The following is a 24,848-nucleotide window of genomic DNA, read 5'->3' as shown; positions in this document are numbered from 1 at the left end:
TAAACATGGTCTAAACATACACTCAGTTTAAACACTTTACATCCGATTGTTATACAATAAATTAAAATAATAAATAAATATGATCTTATAGTCATAAATACAAGCTTGCTTTGTATGTACTATACAATACATGTTGTCTAAACATTCTTAGTCTATATCATTCAATGTTAAAGTGTAGTCTATTACTTTTATATAGCATCTTTTTTAGAACATTAAAAAACATCCTGGTGTCGTTAGACATTTAGATGCAATAAAATGAAACGTGTTTCACTTGATGTATTAATGAGTTATAGTTTGAAAAAAGTCTAACTAGTAAATTATGTGCAAGTTTGTCACAGTAACACAATAACAGCTAATGCAAGTAGGCAAATAAAAGAAATACTTACTCATGTAAATGTGTCCTTCTGGTGGATTAACGGTGCACATTATTCCTCTGATGAGGTAAAAATCAAGCCTCACTCCACGCATACCTTCTTGCCACTCCCGGCTCCTCCGTCCTTGCCTCCTAGTGTTCTCACACTTCACAGGGACTTGGAAGTCTGGTGGCATAGTCATCTCATTCCCATAGCATTCCGATACAGCACAAGTTTCCAAAGTAGAAGGTCTCCAGGTTATGTATGTAACCATGGTTCCCTGAGGAAATGAGACGCTGTGTCTTTTTGCCATACTTCTGGCGTCCCTGCAGCAGTTGCTTCTCCCTTCAGAAGCTGCCGGCTGCACTCTCTGCATGTGCTTTATACTTCCTTTTCTCTACGTCACCCCATCGGTAATGTCTCGTTTCTCCATTTGACTGTTTTCACATGGGTTTCAGAGTGTAATATACTGAAGGTGTTCCCATAGCATTTCAACGCAGCGTCTCGTTCCCTCTGGGAACCATGGTTACATACGTAACCTGGAGACGTTTTCTGTATTTGGAAGTTGTGGTCCCTATTGGTTGGAAAGTACTGCCAGTTGATCTTAACATACTTGTCATGATCGCTCCTGGTGTGTTCATAGTAGAAGCCCAGAGCATGGCTGACCTTGTGCTGAATGATGCCGTGATACAAACAAGCAATCTTCTTGAGGGAGAGCACCTGTTGGCCACCAATTATACCAAGATAAGAGTAGCACCTACAAGAAAAGAGAATTAATATATCATTAGGCTGCTCTGTGTTTAAACACTACATGTTGTAAAAGTTTCTGCTAAGCCAAATAAATGTTTCCTGTTTGTCCTCACCCATCTTTGTTCTCAATGCTGATGTGGTCAAGCTGATTTACTCTGGGTACAAAGCGAATGCAAGTCTTGTTGTGAAAGGCAGACATGGCATTCTTAATAATTGAAATCTCAGCAGAGGCTGCAAAAAAAAAAAAAAAAAACACGATGTGTGTCAAAAATACGATTGACACACATAGACATATGTTCAATGACTGAATGTGATTCACTTACTGTAATTACTGCTCACATTGTAAGGGACCTCCACTAATTTTGTAGAGTTTTTCTTCCAGAAACAGTTGTTGTTGAGACAGTAGAGAGCATTTCTGCTTTTGGGAAACACCAGATCTCCTTTCCTTGTATCAGGCGTTCAGAGGATTCTGTAGTTAACGACACGTATTTAGATTAAATGACTCAAAATGTGTACATTCAACCACATTTTAGATATATTCCCGAATTATGTGAAGGAATCTACAAGATGCCTGACCTTTGTTGGTGGCCAAAAACTTTGTAGTGATATCCATATTTCCAGGTATGGATACGAATGCAGGACTCCCGGAATTCTGATTATGAAAAAATAAAAGGTGTATATTAGTCTTACAATGAAAGTTCATCAGTGTATTGAGAGACTAGACTTAAGCCTTACCCTGACAGGATTCGCCAAGGAGATTCCAAACAGCAGCAGCAGAATGGAGAAGGAGGCTCTTGTGTCCATCTTGTCTCAGTGTGTAGAGATTTTTTAGATGCTCCTGTGCTGAAATTTGGTGTCTGCAAGCTGTTGAATCTGACTTTTATATTCACCAGTGTGGGTGGGTCAACCAGGCGTTTAGTGTCATAGTCTAAAGAAAGGATTGTCTAAACTCACCTGTTAACCCAAAAACTTGCATAACCAGAGAACAAACAGATTGTTTTGCTAATCCACAGAACTGAATAAATGTAATTTTTGGATTGTATGAAGAAAGTAATAACTGTTGTGAACAGGGAGTACAGACAAAATATTAATTGCGTATTCAAGACAGATATATAATAAAAATGCAACCATGATGTGCGACAGCATTAACTTCGGAGTAGAGATAAGAATCAATCTCATTGTGACTTTAATTAACTGTACCCAGTATTTCTACACAGTCCTAACGACTTTAATATGTCTTTTCCAAGCAAAGAGTACAGTAGCCCATTTCTTGGCTACCTAAAAAAGAAAATTCTGTCATTAAGTACTTATCCTCATGTCGTTCCAAACCTGTAATACTTTGTTCATCTTCTGAGTACAAATTAAGATATTTTTGATGAAATCCAAGAGCTTTCTAAATGGTATTACGTTCAAGGCCCAGAACGGTAGTAAGGACATTGATAAACAAAACAACAATACAATTCTAGTTAGGGCACCATTTGGCCAGCAGTGGCAAAGACAGCAATGATATTATAACGTTCAAGACCCAGAAAGGTAAAGATATTGATAAAATTGTCAATGTAACATCAGTGGTTCAACCGTATGAAGCTACAAGAATACTTTTTGTCCACAAAGAAATCAAAAATAACAAATTTATTCAATTTCTTCTCTTTCATGTCTGTGGTGTTCACTAGAGTACCATGACGCATGCGTGTGATGCTGCCGATGCAGCAACTGGTGTTCTGACATAGAAGAAGACACATGCAGTACATAGAACAATATCTTTAAAATAAGATACTGGGGAAAAAAAAGTTTTTTTTTTTCCTTTCTTAACTTTCTGAAATGCCAAATGTATCTCCAATTATAAAATTACCCAAAACACTTTATTAACGTCAACAGCTAAAAAAGTTTCACAGGATTATGAACGTACCTGAAAATGTAGACAGGCTTCATCTTGGGCATTTTTTCTGTTTCTTTTCTTGGCTCCAGACTGCTTTTTATGATCATTTGCAGTCAAACATTAGGTGAGGTGATGGCAGGTGTGGGCACGAATGCGGGAATGGCACATTAAGTGATAATAATAATATTAATATAGAACACGAGTTAAAATCCTCCTTCCTACTTCTGCATTCCCTCTATTAAAAGTTCTGCATGCCATTGTCTGCAACACAGAAACTAGCACTCACTGACTGATGTGTAATGTGTAATGATATGTAATGCCAACGTGCTTCTGCTTAGGATGATGCAACTTGCGCAATCAGACTTTTCTTCTTAAATGTGGAAAATGTCAATTTTCTTTTTAATTTCTATAGTCTGTGGTAGTTTCCTTTAGTACTAAGGTTTTTTCTTTCTTATTTTTTAACATGAGGAAGATCCTTTAGTGTTTGAGTCTAAAGTTGAAAATGTTACTTATAGTATTAAAACCATTTATTAAAACCATTAAAATTAAAGCGGTCCTATTATGCACCTTTACAAAGTCTTTATTTTGTTTTTGGGGTGTACTTGAACATTCTGTCATGCTTAGTGGGTCGAAAAACACATTATTTTGCACATAATTTACATTATTACAATAGCTTTCTCCCCAGGCTGGCACAAACGGCTCGATTAGTTCCGGGTTCCACCTTCCGAAAACCCAAATGTATTGTGATTGGTCAGCAGTCCCAGTGCGTTGCGATTGGCAAACAGCGTAGACCGCGTCCCGCCCTGCTGCGCCCCTTCCCAAAGCAGCAAACTAGATTAATGTGATTCTTACGTTTTAAATATGGATATTTTTTGTTACAAAAACACATCTGATCTCTAAAGGAGGCTTTTACCGACCGCCCCGGAGCCATATGAGGCACTTTTTTTATTATGGATCGACTTATTTTGGATTGATGGAACACTTGCCTGTGCCGCTCAGTCTACGCTGTTGTATGAGTGCCAGAATTGATTTAATATAACTCCGATTGCATTAGTCTGAAAGAAGGAAGTCATATACACCTAGGATGCATGAAGGGTGAGTACATAAAACGCTATTGTTGGTCCTATCATCAGCCTGCGAGATAGCAGATATGTGATATTATCATTATTGTGCTAATGTATTTAATTATTTGCATGCCTGAAACCAAAAGGCTAGTGAAGCTATCTACACTGTATTTGTTTTATTTATTTATTTATTTCAAGCAAATAGTGTGACAGCAGAAAAAAAAAATACATAATAAGAATAATAATAGTAATAATAATAACATATACACTTATGCTTGAAATGGAGTGGCGAGAAGTAAAACTTATTGAACCCCACCCCAGTCTGTCAAAAAATACAAACAAAATAGCATACAAACAAAATAGCTGCTTCCTACTTCAACTATCTCAAAGAGAGAAGGAAAAATAAAATTATTTATATATATAAAATAAATAATAGTAATAATAATACCTCATTAAGAAACAGTATTATTGTTGCACATATGCAAAACCACACATACATACTATACATATTCATACAGATATTACCTCAAGTAACAATGAATATCGAATACCAACAATGGTAGATGGAATACCACAAGGGTACATAACAATGACGAACAGCTACCAACAATGGTAGACGTAATACCATAAAAGGTAAATAACAGCTAATCCAACACTCCACACAACATGAATACAATCAAACCTCATTAGCATTGTAATAGGACCAGACCTTTTGTTTGTAAAGACGTTTGAAAAGGTGGATGCTATGACATTGCTTAAATTCAAGCCCCAAATTATTCCACAAGGTGACCCCACATACAGACATAGAAAAACTCCTCCTGGTGGAACCCACCATTGGGACCACAAAGTTCCCAAATCCTCTCAAACTGTACGACTGCTCTTTTAGGGAAAACATGTTTTGAATGTTCACAGGTAATAAATAGTGATATACTTTAAACATGAACAGTGCATTATATAATTTTACAAGGTCCTGCATTTTTAATAACTTTGATTTAAGAAAGAGAGGATTTGTGTGTTCAAAATAGGCAGCCTTGTGTATAATTCGTACAGCCCTTTTCTGTAGCAAAAAAAGTGATTGTATTACATTTTTATAATTATTGCCCCATACCTCTACACAATAGATTAGATATGGCTGTATTAAAGAACAATACAAGGTATGGAGTGCATTTTGATCAAGGATATGTTTAACTCTACTAATTATAGCAAGGCTTTTGGAGACTTTAGTAGTTATATGTCTGATGTGGGCATTCCAACTTAACTTCTGGTCTATCATTACACCTAAAAATTTTATTTCCTGAACATTTTCAATTTGTGCTCCATCTATCTCAATCAGTTTCTGTGAAATGGCTTGACACTTTCCAAAAAACATCACTTTAGATTTATCTAGGTTTAAGGATAATTTGTTACTTTCCATCCATTTTTTAAATTTACTTAATTCTTTGTTTATAATGCTGATAAGTTGCTCCAAACTGACGTTACTATAGAAAATGTTTGTGTCATCAGCAAACAAAACACATTTAACCAACTGAGAAACATTAAAAATATCATTAATATACAAATTAAACAATTTGGGGCCCAGTACTGACCCCTGGGGGACACCACAAGCAATGTCAAGACATCCAGAAGAAAGCTCACCCATTTGGTCATACTGTACTCTGTCGCTCAAATAACTTTTCACCCATTTCCCAGCCACCCCCCGTATTCCATATCGCTCTAATTTCTTAAGTAGTATATCATGATTGATGGTGTCAAACGCTTTTTTTTAGATCAATAAAAATTCCTATTGCATGTATTTTATTTGTTAATGCCTTTGATATCTCTTCTGTAGCATCAATTATGGCCATTGAAGTAGATCTATTGGGTCTGAACCCATATTGTCCTTGATTAATTAGCTTATGCTTATTTATGAATTTTTCTAACCGTTTGTCAAAAACCTTTTCAAGGATTTTTGAAAATTGGGGAAGGAGTGAAATGGGTCTGTAATCAGTAAAGTGATTCCTATTTCCATTTTTGAACAATGGTATAATCTTAGCAATTTTCATTTTTCTTGGCACACAGCCGTTTTTAAGCGACAAGTTGCAGATATGTGTTTAAGGCTTTATAATACTTGTAATTATCTTTTTTATTAGTACCATATTGATTGAGTGACAGTCTGTGGATAACTTGTTTTTTGATTTTTGCACAATATTCAATATTTCACACTCACTGACAGAAGAGAGGAAAATAGTATGGTCGTTTCTTTCAAAGTTCAACTCCAATTCTTGATTTGGAATTTTGGCTGCTAAATCAGGACCAACATTTACAAAAAAATTATTGAAATCATTTACTAATTTATTCATGTCATTGTTTTCTCCATTAGAGTCAACAACATATTCCGGGTAATCCGTTTTATTAAATCCTTGCTTAATGATACTATTTAATACTGCCCAGGTTCTTTTTATGTTTGATTTATTAGCTAATAATAAATTTTCATAATATTGTTTTTTCGCCATTCTCATTATAGCTGTCAATTTATTTTTGTATAGTTTGTATCTATCCTCAGCTTCTTTGGTTTTCAATTTAACAAACAATTTATAAAGGTTATTTTTCTTCTTACATGCATTCTGCAGGCCTTTGGAAATCCAAGGGCATTTTGAATTTATTTTCGGTTTACTAAATACTCTGATGGGACAGTGCTTGTTGTACAAGGAAGTAAATATTTCTATAAAATTATTGTAAGCCACATCAGTCTGCATCTCTCTATAAATAGTGTTCCAATCATGTGACCTTAATTCTTCATTAAACCCATTAATAGCTTCCTCTGTTTGTACTCGTCTATAATTCACATTGCAGGTTATATTACGTTTACTAACATTACAGTCATAAATAGTAAAGACTGGTAAGTGGTCGGTGATATCACAGATCAATAGACCATTAACAGTGTTGTTTAAAAAGTTGTTAGTAAAGATGTTATCAATTAACGTTGCACTGTGAGAGGTGATCCTACTGGGCTTTGTGATTGCTGGAAATAAAGACATACTGTACATCCTATCAACAAATTCACAGGTAGGTTTGTGTTTGTTTGAGTTCAAAAGATCAATATTGAAATCCCCACATAAAAATAAGGGCTTATTTGCATTCATTAAATAAGTCTACACTTGATCCAGTTGACCTATAGACACAACTTATGATAATATTTTTTTGCTTTTCATTTTTTAGTTCAATAGTTACACATTCCATCACATTATCAAGTGCTATTGACAAACTATTTACTGTTGAAAACTGCATTGTTTTGTGGACATACAGTGCTACACCACCACCTGTTTTGTTTTGTCTATTGATGTAGTTGAGGTCATAGTCATTTATTTTGAAGTTGATTCCTTTGTCATCATTAAACCACGTTTCGGATATTGCTATGACACTAAAAGGATGAACAAATGACTCTAAATAGTCACATATTTCACTGTAATTGGAGTACATACTTCGACTATTAAAATGGATAATAGACAGTTTACCCTTCGTAATCAAGTTAGTATTATACTGTGCACTAGTATAATACTTGCAATTAATATTATCAAAAGAAAGAAAATTATTGTCCGGGTCAATGTCTATCTCCATATCATGATTATTGTATTCCGTATATCTAAACATATTCAGGTCCAGCAGTTGGAGTTCATGGATTCTCTGCAATAGTTCAGTATTATTGTCCTTTAAATTGGACATACTGTAGTTTTCATAGTTCAACTAAATCAGATGTTACCTTGATGTATACACGTCGGAATATGCGTTGACTCTTTACGTTCATTGATACTCGTCCAGTTCTTCCAAATGTCTCACGGTGAGTATCTTGGCCTCCTCCGCTGAGCCATTCAACTTGATAAAGATTTTACAGTTGTTTACCCATGTGTGTTGGATTTTATGTTGTTTCTTGAGGTCTCTTGCTTTCCAGGCTATTTCGGCATTCTTCTTTGTCAAGTGCTCGTTCAGGTAAACATTCGTTCCCTTGAGTTTGCGTCCTTGCTTCAACACTGCTGTTTTATTCTTCCTATTGACAAATCGGATGATGACTGTGGGCTTCTTGTTGCTCTTCCAGGGTAGAGGGTGGCATGCTTCGATGTAATCCAGGTTTAGCTCCACTCCTTTACTTTGGAGAAAGCTTTCTACCTGTTGCTCAACTGAGCGCGTCTCCAGCTCTGGCTCTTCCCCATTGTCCCTAAACACCTCGTGCCAGGAGGTGTTCCTGCTGCCTCCGGACAGCAGTTACTTCTTCGAACAAAAGATCGATGGACTTTTTTACGTCCTCGTTGTTTTCTGACGCGTTCTTCCTCTGCCGACTCATACTGTAAATAAGGCGTTTGAATCAGAATTTGAGATCCGTAAATCATCGGTCCAAATGCAATTTACAACCAGCACTCAACGCCGAGCAAACACGCGGCCTGACAGGAAGCAGGAAGCATGATATAGGTCCAAGAATCAATTATTCATCATATGTATGATGAATAAATCTCTTAACACACACTGCATGTCTACGGCGAGGCACCGATGCATCCACGGATGATCACTAGTCAATGTTCGTGTTTACATCAGCCGCGGATCTGCGTGTGTTTGGACCCTCTGTACAATACACGTGAACTGCGCGGCTTCAGCACGACTACCGGAGCAGTTCGCGGACCCTTTAGTTAAAGCTTGCGTTGAATGTTGCAGCTTGATTGTTGTCGATGTAGAGTCAGAAAGTTCTCGGATTTCATCAAAATATCTTAATGTGTTATACTATAGTTCAACAGTTTACTTATTTTTTACAGACCAAAACATTATGTGATGGGTATTTTAGTGTGTCATTCTAATCTGTGATGTTCGGAGCGTACATTTCCCGTCAGCTTATCTGAGATTTACATTTTAAAAATGTAGTACTTTAAGTAAATTAAAAGTAAATCTGGGTAATTTAGTGATTTAGTCCAGTTGTACTTGTTATTTGCGGCAAGATTGGAGAATGTAGGTGTTGACCAAAAGTAACAGAGGACTTGCTCTACCCTGGAGCTTAAATATGTCTTTGTATTGTTATAACAGTCAGTGCACACCTTTTCGTGTAGCACGTGCCATTGCTCCCCAACTATGTCAGAGAACAGACGAAAGGCTGAGAAAACGTGTCTTCTGACTTCATTTTAAAGGGAAAAAACAAAAACTATGTTTTACTGTGTTCAAAGTTTTAACTTTAATAGTTCCATTCTTCCATTCAAAAGTGAACTACATTAAATTATCTGACACAAAATTCATCTTCAGCATCCATACAGCTTGTTGATTCTCAGGATGTCGGTGTTGGACATTCCCTGCCTCTGTCCGATTTCCACCGTCCCATCAGGAAAGGGAGTGATGGTTTCCAGACCGGCCTGGATGGAGAAGGCTGTTCTTCCATAGTGCATGATGGAGCCGTAGTCGTATGGAGTGTTTTGGTTGTTGGTGTTTTGTTTCTGGAAGTTGTAGGCCATATCAGGAGAGATGTTCTCCCAGTTGATCTTGACGTACTTGTCGCGATCGCTCCTGGTTTGCTCGTGGTAGAAGCCCAGGGCATGATTGAACTCATGCTGAACGATGCCGTGATACACACAGCCGAACCTGTTGAGGGAGACCACCTGTTTGCCACCAGTTCTACCAAGAGAAGAGTAGCACCTGAGAGGAGAGAAGAAACAGAGAGGTTAAATATAAGCAATGTTTTGGACTAAGCTTGGTTAAATGTTTTTGGTTTTGTATGATTGTTCTCACCCATCTTTGTTTTCAATACTGATGTAGTCGATCTGAGATGATCTGGCCACAAAGCGGATGCAGGTTTTGGAGTGATAGGTGGACATGGCGTTCGCAATCACTGATCTGTCATAATAGGCTGCAAACGAAAGAGGCAACAGGTTTAAAATGACATCTTCATGAATCAGATATGATCAATCATTGAAGGAGATTCACTCACAGAATTCACTGCTCACTATGTAAGGGATCTCCACTATGTTGTTAGCGTTTTTCTTCCAGAAACAGTTGTTGTTAAAGCAGTAGAGAGCATTTCTGGTTTTGGGAAACACTAGATCTCCTTCAATCAGGACTTCAGAAGACCCTGTATTTAAAGAAATATTGATGAAACAACACAACATATTTTCACAGCTTGACACACTGTACCACTATTATATGAAACTACAAGGTGCCTGACCATTGTTAGATTCCAAAATCCTTGTAGTGATGTCCAGAGGTTCAGGCTCTGACACAAAGACTCCTTCAAACCTTTCCTCCTGGTGGCAGAAACAGAGATGTTTAAAACAACTAATATGAGGAGCCTTGATTGTTTAGGAAGAGACTAGAAAGGATCTTACCATGAGAGGAGACACCTGGGAGAAGCCAAACAGCAGTAGCAGAATGGAGAGGGAGGCTCTTGTGTCCATGTTGTCTCAGTGTGTAGAGATGTCCTGAATGCTCTTGTTCTGAGCTTTGGTGTCTTTGTGCTGTCAGACCTGGACTTTATATTCACCTGAGTAGGTGGGTCTACTGGAGGATTATGGGTAGGGTCTTAGTGTCCAGAGACTAATGTGTGTGCTAACAGGGAGGAATCTCTGACCTCGCCTTTTGGTCCAAAGCTTTGCAGATTTAGAGAATATGCCTCAGTTTGTTTAACTAATCCACTGAAATGGACATGCTGTATGGGATCTAAGACAGTGGTGTACAGTACATGAAATGTACTCTTTATGTAAATTAGCAATGAATCCTTATTTGTGAGAATAACTCAATTCCAAATATTTGGCAAGCTGGACAACTAGCCACTTAAAATTATCTTGGCTAAGTTGAAAGTTGTGTATTGCTAAAATTATTACTGCTTCATAACTGATATACATAGTTTTGAAAAGCTACAAAACCACCTTGCCTTCATCATCTGCCTGGATGAGGAGTAGCTCCCTGGTCTTGGTATCACACACATTTCCAGCAATTGCTATTTTCTTTTTGCATCTTTGTCTCTGTGCAACATTGGTTCTGGCTCTGGTTAAAGGGTTTATCCTGACCTAGTCTCAGCCTGAGACATCATGACCACAGAACGTTGGCTAAACGTCTGATGCATATGGTACACTTAACTGGAATCACTTTTGCTAAAATGTGCTCATGCAGACGCCATTGTTGTTATACACACTTGCGACGTTCGCAAACAAATTACTGACTTAATGCTTGTTCTCATTCTTCTTATTTAACTTACAATGCTGGTTATTTCAATGACTGACTAATTGCATGCCAGTTTGTTGTTGTACTGGCATTTCCACGCACAGAAACGTGACGCTGAATGAAACGAACTGTGATTGGTTTGACATGTCGGTCAAACGGCCTTATGGGTGGGCCTTGGCCAATGAAAGCTGCTAAAGACCTTCAGCTGTCAGTCTGAAGTTCTGGCTATGCAAGACTAATCCCTACCTGATCTCATGACGAAAACGTACCTGTGGGAAATTTTTCACAAGATGGACGAACCAATAAGTATTAATCACTGCAGTTTCCAACAAAAATGAACACTAGAGGTGGTAAAACCTTGAGCACTTATATTCGTTTTCATACACAGTTATGGTTACAGCTCCATAGGTTTGTTTTCTGGTGTTGACCCCAGGCAGATTACTACCCCCCTAGTATTTATAGGTTTTAGGGTTAGGTGTGGAGGAAGGGGATAGGATTAGGCAATCATGTAGCGATTTCAACATGAGAGGTAATAATTTGGCAGGTGGTCGAAAATGGACATAACACATAACAAGCTAGCTTGGTAGCTTAGCCAGCACAGAATTGGACTTAGAATGTGAAACCTTAAAAAAGCTGAAAGATGAGAGCTCAAAAAACAAGCTAAAACAGCATGCTTGCGATTGTGTTTTTGTCACATTCGCTTTTGTTCATACTATTGGGTAGGTTTAGGTGTAGTGTAAATGGTACGTTATTTTAAAATGTCTCAGAGCATTAGAGTTATAGCGCCACTCAACAGACATTTCAAGTCAGAACTGCGGTGACATGTACAAAACCAACGTCACATAAAACATACCATATGTACGTTTATCTGTCCTGGAGAGAGAAAAAAATCTACACTCTTTTAGCGCCACTCAGTGGACATTTTGATAGTGTCACAAAACGCACATGATGGTACGCATTTCCCATCTTGCGAAAAAGTTCCAACAGGTTTGCTTCGTGATGAGATAAGGGTTGTTTATCCCAAGTAAGTTACTATAGTCTAAAGGCCTTGATATACTTAAAACGAAGTTTATATTATTTTATTCTAGTTTCATGCATGTTTGCTTTCAACACTTGAATTGAAGTTTAATAAAAAAAATTAAAAAAAAACATTTAGAACAAAAACTGAGAAAATCACATTTTCTGTCAAAGACTACATCCGGATTGGATTCAGAACAATGATCAAAACATAGATGGAGTAGATTGCTTCCATCAACACCCATGCAGCTTGGACAGTCATATACAACTTCCTGGGTCCCACATTTAATTTGGTAATGTTAGGCAGATTTGATTTATATGTTGTTTAATGTTTGATAATTGTGTTATTTTAAATATGCATCAGCTTACATATGCCATCACTTGTTTTTGCTGCTTCTCTGCCTGTGGTTTGATCTGGAGATGCTGTACTCTTTCAGAAGATGTATAATAGTGTTGCCTACCGCATAACAGTGAAAACAAGGAAAGCAGGAACATTCTTTCAAAGCTCAATCTTAGGACACCTTTACTGCCATAAGCACTTTCTCAAACTTGACACTGAATTAGAAAGAATGTGTGAGTTTGTCTTGTAGTCCAGCTTTATTTTTTCCAACCCAACACAACCACACATTTCAAAAATTCAACTGCACCATCAAAAGACAATAGAATAACCTCATACAACTATTAAATTACAGACATTTTAACTACATTAAATAGTGTGTACAAGCCTCATCTTCAGCATCCATACAGCTTGTTGATTCTCAGGATGTCGGTGTTGGACATTCCCATCAGGAAAGGGAGTGATGGTTTCCAGCCCGGCCTGGATGGAGAAGGCTGTTCTTCCATAGTGCATGATGGAGCCGTAGTCGTATGGAGTGTTTTGGTTGTTGGAGTTTTGTTTCTGGAAGTTGTAGGCCATATCAGGAGAGATGTTCTCCCAGTTGATCTTGACGTACTGGTCACGATCGCTCCTGGTTTGCTCGTGGTAGAAGCCCAGGGCATGATTGAGCTCATGCTGAACGATGCCGTGATACACACAGCCGAACCTGTTGAGGGAGACCACCTGTTTGCCACCAGTTCTAGCAAGAGAAGAGTAGCACCTGAGAGGAGAGAAGAAACAGAGAGGTTAAATATAAGCAATGTTTTGGACTAAGGCGAGTAAATATTTCTGATATTGTATGGTTGTTCTCACCCATCTTTGTTCTCAATACTGATGTAATCGGCCTGAGATGATCTGGGTACAAAGCGAATGCAGGTTTTGGCATGAAAGGTAGACATTGCGTTCGCAATCACTGATCTGTCATAATAGGCTGTGAACAAAAGAGGCAACAGGTTTAAAATGAAATCTTCATGAATCAGATATGATCAATGATTGAAGGAGATTCACTCACAGAATTCTGCTCACTATGTAAGGGATCTCCACTATGTTGTTAGCGTTTTTCTTCCAGAAACAGTTGTTGTTAAAGCAGTAGAGAGCATTTCTGGTTTTGGGAAACACCAGATCTCCTTCAATCAAGACTTCAGAAGATCCTGTATTTAAAGAAAAACATTGATGAAATAACTGAGCATATTTGTCCATCATGACCACATTTTGTCAAACCCATTGAAATCTCCAAGGTGCCTGACCATTGTTAGACTCCAAAATCCTTGCAGTGATGTCAAGAGGTTCAGGCTCTGACACAAACACTCCGTCAAACCTTTCTTCCTGGTGGCAGAAACGGAGATATTTAAAACAATTATTTTGAGAAAAATTTAATATTTAAGGGACAGCCTAGACAGGATCTTACCATTAGAGGAGATGCCTGTGAGATGCCAAACAGCAGCAGCAGAATGGATAGTGAAGCTCTTGTGTCCATGTTGTCTCAGTGTGTAGAGATGTTCAGGATGCTCCTACCTGAGCTTTGATATCTCTGTGTTAGTTAGTGTCCAGGTCTTAGTGTCAAGAGACTAATGTGTGCAACTAAAGGGAGTGCACACTCTGTTAAATCCAAATCCTCGCAGAATAAAGGGAGGTACCTCAGCTTGTTTAACCAATTCATCAACCAATTTTTTTAGTAATATTCTCTCAAACTTATCTTCATATCAGCTCCATAGATGCTTCAGTGGCTCTAGCCATGTCTGGAGTGGTGACCTTCATCTCTGCTAAGGATGTTCCTGGTCAGAATCGAAGACTCTGGTTCAACAACCCAGAAGAGCTTTTTGCAGAAGAGGAGGTACCACAATAAACATTCTCTGGTTTAAAGATACATCTAAGTACTAAATGATTCCTATCTCGGATTAGATGTCTCAGGTCTGACTATACCAACGTAATTACAAGTCAATTTTGTCTTCTCTGTTTGCTCTTTCCAGGTCATCTGTGTAGGGCAAATTATCGGCGCCATTGTGGCTGAAACCAGAGAACAAGCCAAACGAGCAGCCGAGCAGGTGGCCATAACTTACCAGGACATCCAACCTGTCTTTTTCACTATAGAGGTATTTGGAAACAAAATCATATTCAGAAAAGACTTCAAAATGGAGTGCTAAACACCACAATATCTTTTTTTTATTAAGGAGGCCATTGAACACCAGTCATTCTTTGACCCAAAGAGGAAACTGCAAAGAGGAAATGTGGAAGAAGGCTTTGAGAATGCAGACCACATATTAGAGGGTTTGGACAATTAAATTTGAATGTATCCATATAGAATGCTTTTTTGAACAGTTCTTTGACTTTTTTATACAATGTGCATTATAATTATTTTATATATGTCACAGGTGAATTGTATATGGGTGGTCAAGAACACTTCTACATGGAAACTCAAGGATTGATTGCGATTCCTAAGCAAGAGGCAGGCGAAATGGAGCTTTATGTTGCCAGTCAGCATGCAGCTTTTACTCAGGTCTGTATTGCTGCATGGACTTAAACTAATAAGTATGATTTAATCAAAAGATCCATTTTTGGAATTATTTCTTAATTTTAACAGGAAGTGGTGGGCATCACTCTCGGCATTGACTCCAATAAGATCACATGTCATGTGAAGAGGCTGGGCGGTGGATTTGGTGGTAAAGTCATGAAGATTGCATCATTATCCGCCATCGCTGCTACAGCCGCTTACAAGTATGGCAAAATGAAATACAGAATGGTTCTTATTTATTTGTTAATGTTTAATTAGCAGAATTTAACACAATGCTAAATGCTAATGGTAAGTACTGACTACACACTCAAATTTAACCACAGGACTGGCCGTGCTGTGCGATGTGTACTAGAACGTGGAGATGACATGCTAATAACCAGTGGCAGGTCCCCTTTCTTGGGAAAGTACAAGGTAATGTGTCTTTATTCGTATGGATAACTGGATAACTGTGCAACAGCTTAAAACGTGCCTTTTTTCTACAGGTTGGATACATGAATGATGGAACAATCCTGGCTGCTGATATCACATACTACAGTAATGGAGGATGCACTCTGGACGAATCCTCTTTTGTATGTTGGTTTTTAAGACTTTTAAGGTATTAAGACTTGTATGGCTTAATATAACTTAAATGCTGCCTCTTATATAGTAGAAACCCCATGAAAGATTTACATTACTTAAAAAAATATGGGGGTGCCATTTCTTTGATGATGTCAAACAGTTGCACTCTGAGAGTGCTGGCACTACCTATTGCTATTTTTACCACAACACAATTTGGAAAATAAAATGCTGAAATGATGCCACATAGTTTGGCTTTTGGTTGTAATTTTCAGTCGAAGGGCAACAAGAGAAGCGTTCTAAGTCTTCACTGCTTTTCCTAGCAATAAAAAGAGAAGAAAAGAATGGGAAGATGCCTGTGGATGGATAAAACTTCCTAAACACCAGCGTCTTTGTTCTCTGCACTATAGCTCTGATGCCTTTGACGCTTTTAGTAGACCACAGCTACTGAAAGATCTTACAAATGGCAGAGACAAGAAACGCTAAATGCCATCCTGGCAGGACGTAAACATTCTGATGCTTGTTATGATGCCGTAGCCACCGAAGGAGTTTCTCAGTGTGGATTTCACTTGATATCAGGGGTCATTTAGACTCCTTGTTGAGAGAAAATCAATGGTACGGCATTTGGTTTAAGCCTACGCTTATATCCATCGCTAGCTTTAGCTCTTTCAGTAGCTGTGGTCTACTAAAAGGCATCAGGGCTAAAGTGGAGAGAACAAAGACACAGGTCTTTAGGAAGTTTTATTCTTCTACAGGGACCCATCCATTATTTTCTCCTCTTTAGCACCAGGAAAGCAGTGAAGACTTACATCGCTTCTCTTGTTGACCTTAGACTGAAAATTACAACCAAAAGCCGCACAATGTAGCATCATATTAGTATTTTACCAAGTGCGACTATTTGACTTACTAAGTGTGACCATTTGACGTCATCAAAATAATTGCACCCCAATAGTCCAAAATATGTATAAAACATGGATTTTTTTAAATAACGTATATCTTTAATAGGGTTTCTACTACATATTTCAGTAAGAGACATAACTTAGGCTAAATTAAGCCATACAAGTCTTAATACCCGGGATATCCTTTCCTTTAAATCCATGTAGGTCAGACTTTAAAGGTGTGTTTACACTTGTAGTTCTGTTTGTTTGGTTCATTTGATTCGGACTAAAAAGGAAAATGATACATTTCGTCCTGGTTCGCTTAGTGTTCACACTGGCATTTTTGACAGCAAACCTAAAGATACCTAACCTAAAGGCATAGTGATACGTTTACAACCTGATCGATCAGGTTGAATGACGTATATTGACTCACCGAAAATTCCAAACAAAAGGAAAAGGTGCATTAAAGCAGCTTTAATTCGGATACATCTATTGCCGTCTCCTGGACTAAGCGCACTTATTTTTTTGTGTATATTATTTTATTTTCACCACCTGCAAACTCACAAAGAGTTCATAAAAGGCACTTTACGTCTTCGTTGCTCCATGTTTGCCCTCTGGTCATTTTGTTTTGGATACAGCGATTGTTCCCTTGATAAAATCATGTGGCATAGCGTCACATCTTGTCATTGCTTCCTGTTTTTGGTTCGTTTAGAAGTATTTGGTCCTTGTTGCTTTAATTTTTTATTCGAACCGCACCAGAATTTGTTTGGAAGCAAACAGAGACCCATCTGTTTAGCAGTCTCGGTCCGCTTGTTTGGTGCACACCAGAGTTCGGGATGGCATCGTTCACACTTACTCAAATGAACCGGACTAACAGAGCAATCACACCAGAGTTCATTTTAATCGAACCAAACATGACAAGTGTGAACACACCCTAAATCACATACTTTGTATCTTCTGTAATTTAATACTAGATCATGGAGAAAGCTCTACTTCACATGGATAATGGCTACAAGATTCCAAATCTACGTGGACGTGGACTAGTGTGCAAGACCTACTTACCCTCATATACAGCCTTCCGTGGCTTTGGTGGACCTCAAGGGTTGACCATCATTGAGGGTGTGCTACATGAGGTGGCCGCCAAGTGTGGCTTACCTGCACATCAGGTGGGATTAAAGACAAGTCAGTTAAAACAGATTTCAAACAGTGGGTTCAACTCAATGGGTTGAAATGTAAAAAAATGATCTTGCTGTACAGGTGAGAGACATCAACATGTACAAGGATGAGAAATGCTACACTCACCACAAGCAGCTCTTTTCCCCTCTTGACATGGTGCGGTGCTGGAACGAGTGTTTGGAGAAATCCGACTACACCCATCGATGCTTGTCCATCGAGCAGTTTAATGCCCACAACCACTGGAAGAAGAGAGGGATCTCCATTGTCCCACTGAAGTTTGGAATTGGATTCTCCAAGGGCTTCTATAACCAGGTGGGTATACACTTGAGAGACTGCACATAAAATGGCAGTTTGCTTTACACAATCACTTTAAAGGGAACCCTAGGTATTAGAACATATATTTCAGTAACTGTGGTCTACTAAAAGCCTCAAAGGCATCAGGGCTAAAGTGGATAGAACAAAGACACAGGTCTTTATTAAGTTTATTGATCCACAAGCATTGTCCCATTATTTTCGCCTTTTCTTCTTATCGCTAAAATTACATTGCTTCACTTGTTGCCTTTCAACTGAAAATTACAACCAAAAACCGCATAGTGTTGCATCATATCAGTATTTTATTTTCTGAGTTATGTATTCTGAGTTGTGTTGTCAAGTCCAAATACCCAAGGTTCTCAACGTTTGAACGTTTTCATTGTGTGTTAGTCAATACTACTACAAAGAATATCAAATATTGGACAATGTTTTTTTGGAACTCTCTTCAGGGAGCAGCATTGGTAAACGTCTACAAAGATGGGTCAATTCTGATCTCACATGGAGGAACTGAGATGGGTCAAGGGATCAACACCAAAGCCATACAGGTGCGATGAGCCTCACTGTTGAACAATGGATTCAAATACAAATATTCGCAAGATAATCAACCTTCACATTCAAATTGCAGATTGCAAGTCGCATTCTGAAGGTTCCAATGTCTTCAATCCACATCAAGGAGACCTGCACAGGAAACGTGCCCAATGCTGCACCATCCGCTGCATCCTTTGGCACCGATGCTGTCGGCATGGCAGTCAAGGTATAGGAACAGTAACTTTTTTTTTTTTTTTTTTGGTATTTACACAAGTGTCTTTTTCACAACTGAAATTTTACTATTTTGTACTTAGAATGGTTGTGAGAAACTAATGAGACGTCTGGAGCCACTCATTAAGAAACATCCCCAATATACCTGGCAACAACTGGTTAGTAAAAGCAACATTCAAATACTCAATAACATGATACAAAATGTATTTAATATGGACAGCCAAATGAGAATCACTTAACTGCTGTTATGTTTCCAGGTGGTGGAAGCATATTGCCAGAAGATAAGTCTGTCAGCAACAGGTTTCTTTATGTACGTGTTTGACTTTGTAAAAGCAAAAAGCACACAAGCCACAAACTTAAAGAGTTAAAGAGATAGTTGATCTAAAAATGAAAATTCTGTCATTAATTACTTACCTTCATGTCGGTCCAAACCTGTAAGACCTTTGTTCATCTTAGAGCACAAATTAAGATATTTTTGATGAAATCCGAGAGCTTTCTGACCCTATGCAAATGACATGTTTGCGGAAAAGAAGACATTGTTGAATAAAGTTGTTACTTTTGTTTTCTTTGCACATACATACTATTCTCATAGCTTCATAAAATTTACAGTTCAACCACTGATGTCACATGGAATATTTTGATAATGTCTTTACTACTTTTCTAGGCCTTAAACGTTGTAGTTTTGTTGCTGTCTATGCAGGGTCAAAAAGCTCTCGGATTTCCTAAAAAATGTCTTAATTTGTGCTTTGAAGATGAACGAATTTCTTATGGGTTTAGAACGACATGATTTTTGGGTGAACTATCCCTTTAAGTTGTCTGTGATCAGATTAGATTAGAGTTTAACATATGTGTCTTACTAATAAATACATTTATAATTAAATACACCAGGGGCCCCCATACCAGTGTTGACTGGGAGAAAAGTGAGGGTAACGCATACTACTACTTTACTTTTGGGGCCTGTTGCTCGGAGGTGGAAATTGACTGCTTGACAGGAGATCACAAGGTACTTGTTTTCTTTAGTCATTTATATTCATAAATAATAACACGATTTGGCCATGGAACTTACATGTCATATCTAAAAATTCATGAGCAGTTATTGATGTGGCAGTGGCCTGGAATTTTGTGAATGAAAATGTCTGAACTGTGAAATTATATTTCACAGAACATTAGAACTGACATTGTGATGGATGTTGGTCGGAGCATAAACCCTGCTCTGGATGTTGGACAGGTATGAAAGATATGTTATTATTGTACCTCAGATGCAAACAAAATAATTAGGCTGTAAACCAGTGACCATAATATGTGTGCGTTTACAGGTGGAGGGTGGTTTTGTCCAAGGACTTGGGCTTTATACTATAGAGGAGTTGCAGTTTTCTCCTGAGGGGGTGTTGTTGACCAGGGGTCCCTCTCAGTATAAAATCCCAGCTCTGTGTGACGTACCTCCTCAGCTTAATGTCCATCTGCTCAGGAACGCAAACAATCCTCATGCAATCTACTCCTCAAAGGTAAAACAAAAAACAAATGTCAGCACAACAAATTCAAAGCTGTTTGAGTAAATGCAGCAAATAACAAATAACATTTACCTTTCACTGATATATACAGACATAACAATCACCAAAAGTTATGTCTAGGCTTCTATGATTGCAAAACTCTTCAGGTCAGGCCAGGTTCACAGCAGACTTTAAACTATTCAGTATATTAAACAACATTTGCAACATCTTTCACTTCAGTAATCTGACATTCTGAGCAAAACAGGATATTTATGCAATTAAAATGAAATTTAAATATTGGTTATAAAGGTATTGTTTGTTAAATTTTTTAGGGGATCGGGGAGCCTCCTGTGTTTTTTGGCTGCACTTTGTTCTTCGCCATTAAAGAAGCAATTGCAGCTGCACGGAGAGAGAGAGGACTAAGCGACAGTTTCCATTTTTCTTCTCCTGCTACTGCGGAAAAGATACGCATGGCCTGTGAAGACTGCTTTACTAGGATGGTAAGTGAACAGTGTTAATACAGTACATTTATATTCTTATACATTTTTAATATTTTATTATACCACTTACATTTATTAGATACGTTTATTTGTTATAGCATTTTACAGTATTTCAGGTTTGGCTCCTAAAAAAATGATTTGTATAATTTAAATATCATATTTAGAAATGTCTTTATTTAAATATTAAATGCAATTTTATCTTTTAAATATCAAATATAATTTTGCATATAATTAAATATAATTATTGTATTATTATTATTATTTTATTTTTTACAGAATCCACTTGATAGAAAAGTAAAAGCCAAACCCTGGGCCATCAACGTGTGAAGAAAAACATCAGCTATCATGTCAAAATCTTAACCTCTATTTAAATGTCAGGGACTTCTAGCTTCTTTAATATGTTTATTATGCAGTTCCTGTTTTAGAAAGCAATACTAATAAAAAACTTGCTTAGTTAATAGTAGGATAATTAGAATTACAATAACTGTAAAAGCAAATCCTAAATGAACTGATTTATGCATGTGTTAATAAAAGGCTTGAATAACTATAAATTGTTCTTGAGAAATGATTGCATGCATATCTTCTTTTTTTTTTTTTTTAGTAGATTACTCAGGGCCACTGCTGGCCAAATGGGTGCCCTAACTAGAATTGTGTTGTTGTATTGTTTATCAATGTCCTTACTACATTTCTGGGCCTTGAACGTGATACCGTTCTTGGATTTCATCAAAAAATATATCTTAATTTCTACTCAGAAGATGAACAAAGGTCTTACAGGTTTGGAACGATATGAGTACAAGTAATTAATGACAGAATTGTCATTTTTAGCTTGGAAATCTTTGCTCGGAAAAGACATACTAAAGTGGGTAGGATTTATGAAATACTGAGTACAGTAAATTAAAGTCACGATGACATTGACTATGATCTCTACTCCTCAATTCATGCTGACGCACATCATGGTTGCATTTTATTGTAAATCTGTCTTGAATACGCAATTAATATTTTGTCTGTACTCCCTGTTTACAACAGTTATTGCTTTCTTCGTACAATCCTAAAATTTAATTTACTATACAGTTCTGTGGATTAGCAAAACAATCTGTTTGTTCTGTGGTTATGCAAGTTTTTGGGTTAGCCGGTGTGTTTAGACAATCCTTTCTTCAGACTATGACACTCAACACCTGGTTGACCCACCCACACTGGTGAATATAAAAGTCAGATCCACAGCTTCCAGACACTAAATTTCAGCAAAGGAGCAAGTTTGGGGAATATATCTAAAATGTGGTTGAACGTACACATTTTAACTACAGAATCATCTGAATGCCTGATACAAGGAGATCTGGTGTTTCCCAAAACCAAAAATGCTCTCTACTGCCTCAACAACCACTGTTTCTGGAACAAAAACGCTAAAAATATAGTGGAGGTTTTAACAGTGTTATTTAAGGAAACCATATGCTTATTATTAATTAACCAATCATTATTGCCTCACTGTTTTATATAGCCTAATGCATTTTAAGCCATGAAACTAGAATAGTAAGGCAGATGCGTTTACCGACATAACGCGTTATTAACGTCAACAGTGAAAAAAGTTTCACAGGATTATGAATGTACCTGAAAGTGATAGACTGGTTTCATCTTGGGCTTTCTTTCTTTTTCTTTTCTCAGCGCTAGACTTCTTATTATGATCCTTTGCAGTCAGACAGCCGCAAACATTAAGTGAGGTGATGGCGGGCGTGAATGCGGAAATGGCGCGTCACGTGTGCTTAGCCTACTGCGTTCACAGTAAAAGAAATAAATGATAAACATAGCTGCTAGCAGCAATTACCGGGGATCGAGCAAAAAAGGCCTTTATAGCTTCTATGCTGTTGTGGTGTCGACCAAAATTAAATAAACGGCTGACACCAGAACACATCCATGATGAAGAATATGCTCACAAACAGAAGCATACACAGATATGAAATGGTTAAACTAGTATGTTCATTAAGCATGATTACACACACATTTTGTTGCACATAAGAGATTTCTATAATGAATGATAGATAACAAAACACTTACTGCAGGTCCTTTTAAGAGTTAATATCATAGGCTTCACTGTAATCTCTGGCATATTTGTAAAAACAGATATGTCTGTATGAACTTTGACTGATTTTAAATTTTATTACAGTGATTTTATAAGCATGAATCCATGAGCAAACCTATAAACTAGAGTGTGAGTTGAATGAGCCCGGTCTTCTGCTGCAATCTAGTAGTTGAAACTGGACTCTAGTGGTTAAAACTACACTACGTAAAGAACATATTATTGAATGTCCCTGTTATAGCTGTCCAAATGCAAAGGTTCAACATTTTTGATAATTACTGACTAAGGGAGTCTAGAGAATTTTACTGCACTGATTTTATTGGGGTTGGGTTTAAAACCTAGGACTAATCTTAACCCTTATGCGGTCTTCGTTTTGGAATCACACTCATGGTCTACAAAACTTAAATTTTGTAACAAAATAATATTTAAAAAAAAATATATAATAATTTTTTCCTGTTTATTAATGTTTTTGCTCTACATTTGTGCAGTTTGCATAGGATTTATGCTATTTTTTAAATATATATAAATTATTAAATAAATATTTATTTTAATAGTTTTATATGCAAAAACAGCTTTTTATGTAAAATTCACTTTACAAAATACCCACATTTTAAACTTTCATTCATGGGGATAACATGGATAATTTGATATGGTTTAGTGTAAGATTTTTGCCCATTTTTTGGAAAATGCAGTTTTAAGAGTAAAAGAATATAACGTTTACCACTAGATGGCTGCAGAGCACTACTATTAACTAATTGCTATTTGACCAACAATAAGATATTTTTTCACAAGTTTTTTTCAGTTGAGTACATATCTACATATTATGAAATCTCAATTATAACAATAAAAAATGCTTTTTGTCAAAGTTCTATTACATATTGAGTAGCAGTACACAACATGAACATAAGAATGCAACAACAACATCTTTTTTTTTTTCTGACAAATTATAAGAGAGCAGTTTTTATGGTCTCCAAATGTAGTCCTGTGTGTTTCATGATATGTAGATATGAACTCAACTGAAAAAAAAGATCTATCATTTGATATGAAGATGTATTGTATATGTGAACATATAGACGTTTTATTGTGACTTTAGTTGTTTTACAATAGAAATATAATGTTTTTGACACCTTTTTAACTGTTATAGCACCACCTATGGTCTGAAACTTCATGAAACTTTGCATGCTTGTTAAGAGTCATCATGTTATCACCAATTTCTGTAAAGTCTTGAGTTTTTGTATATAGGCTTTCAGGTATATCTTAACACACCCCTTTTTAAAATGACCTGTAACAGCTAACCAAAGGACACTTTGGAAATTTTTTTTGAGATAATTATTGATCTAGAGCAGGGCTATTCAATTGGCGGCCCGCGGGCCCAATCCGGCCTGAGGGAGAAGTACCCGCAGGTGGCTTGAATTGTTTTTTTACTAATTAGTTTGTCCTTTATGACGGCAACACTGGCCCGGGCCAGCCAAAAAAGAAAAGCAAGAGAGCCATGAACAACAACAATCTACCGGAGACCGCAACGTTTATCAGCTCGGACCGTGACGCAAACACACTTGTCCGAGCTCAGAACAGCCTTTACTCGGGAACCAAAGTTAATTTTGTGACACTGTAACTGCACAGTGCTGCAAAATCCAGTGAGAAGTGTTTGAATTCGCACAGAATGAATTAAGGTTGCTGCGAGATCTAGTGAGAATATCTATAGTCGAATGTTATTACAGTATTCATCTCAGGGTTTGTACAAACTTTTGAGAGAGAAATTCAAGCACTTTTCAATGACTTTCAAGCATTTTGCACAACCATTTCTAGCACTTTAAAGCTCTTATAATCCAATTTGAATGTTATTTTGATGGCCAAAATATACTTTGTGGTAAACAAACACTTTCAAATCACAATTATAACCAGTACATGGCAATAATAATCTGTATAGTTTATGCATATACAATTTGTAGTTTATGTGAAGATTGTTTTAAAATCACCTAAATTAAA

At 37.2% G+C, this 24,848-nt stretch overlaps 3 protein-coding genes and 2 pseudogenes across 3 annotated transcripts in view; 2 read left to right on the top strand and 3 right to left on the bottom strand.

The window, feature by feature from the left end:
* The window catches only part of LOC141339174 (hatching enzyme 1.2-like), a 7,529-nt gene extending 7,351 nt beyond the window's left edge, over window positions 1-178 (top strand). Inside the window, exon 6 of the mRNA XM_073844807.1 lies at window positions 152-178. Coding sequence (XP_073700908.1) covers window positions 152-178 — 27 coding nt within the window. The remainder of the gene's footprint in view (window positions 1-151) is intronic.
* Window positions 1-21,115, top strand: part of aox5 (aldehyde oxidase 5) — a 51,198-nt gene extending 30,083 nt beyond the window's left edge. Inside the window, 18 exon segments of the mRNA XM_073843615.1 lie at window positions 14,314-14,440; window positions 14,577-14,699; window positions 14,778-14,874; window positions 14,979-15,103; window positions 15,188-15,321; window positions 15,442-15,529; window positions 15,601-15,687; window positions 17,526-17,717; window positions 17,809-18,039; window positions 18,489-18,584; window positions 18,665-18,793; window positions 18,882-18,956; window positions 19,056-19,108; window positions 19,687-19,801; window positions 19,961-20,026; window positions 20,115-20,303; window positions 20,621-20,788; window positions 21,065-21,115. Of these exon segments, the coding sequence (XP_073699716.1) occupies window positions 14,314-14,440; window positions 14,577-14,699; window positions 14,778-14,874; window positions 14,979-15,103; window positions 15,188-15,321; window positions 15,442-15,529; window positions 15,601-15,687; window positions 17,526-17,717; window positions 17,809-18,039; window positions 18,489-18,584; window positions 18,665-18,793; window positions 18,882-18,956; window positions 19,056-19,108; window positions 19,687-19,801; window positions 19,961-20,026; window positions 20,115-20,303; window positions 20,621-20,788; window positions 21,065-21,115 (2,146 nt within the window).
* LOC141338889 (hatching enzyme 1.2-like) lies at window positions 701-1,907 on the bottom strand (annotated as a pseudogene).
* On the bottom strand, window positions 9,302-10,447 carry LOC141339176 (hatching enzyme 1.2-like). Its single transcript, XM_073844810.1, has 5 exons — window positions 10,379-10,447; window positions 10,219-10,294; window positions 9,985-10,125; window positions 9,786-9,903; window positions 9,302-9,692 (listed from the first exon to the last, which is right to left on the bottom strand). Exons 1-5 carry the CDS (start codon window positions 10,445-10,447, stop codon window positions 9,302-9,304), a joined length of 795 nt encoding a protein of 264 aa, XP_073700911.1.
* LOC141339173 (hatching enzyme 1.2-like) lies at window positions 12,854-14,781 on the bottom strand (annotated as a pseudogene).
* Window positions 21,116-24,848: the final 3,733 nt, after the last annotated feature.

Source organism: Garra rufa, chromosome 7 (genome assembly GCF_049309525.1).
Source record: "Garra rufa chromosome 7, GarRuf1.0, whole genome shotgun sequence".
Taxonomy (NCBI): Eukaryota; Metazoa; Chordata; class Actinopteri; order Cypriniformes; family Cyprinidae; genus Garra; species Garra rufa.
This window is presented reverse-complemented; position numbering and strand designations above follow the sequence as displayed.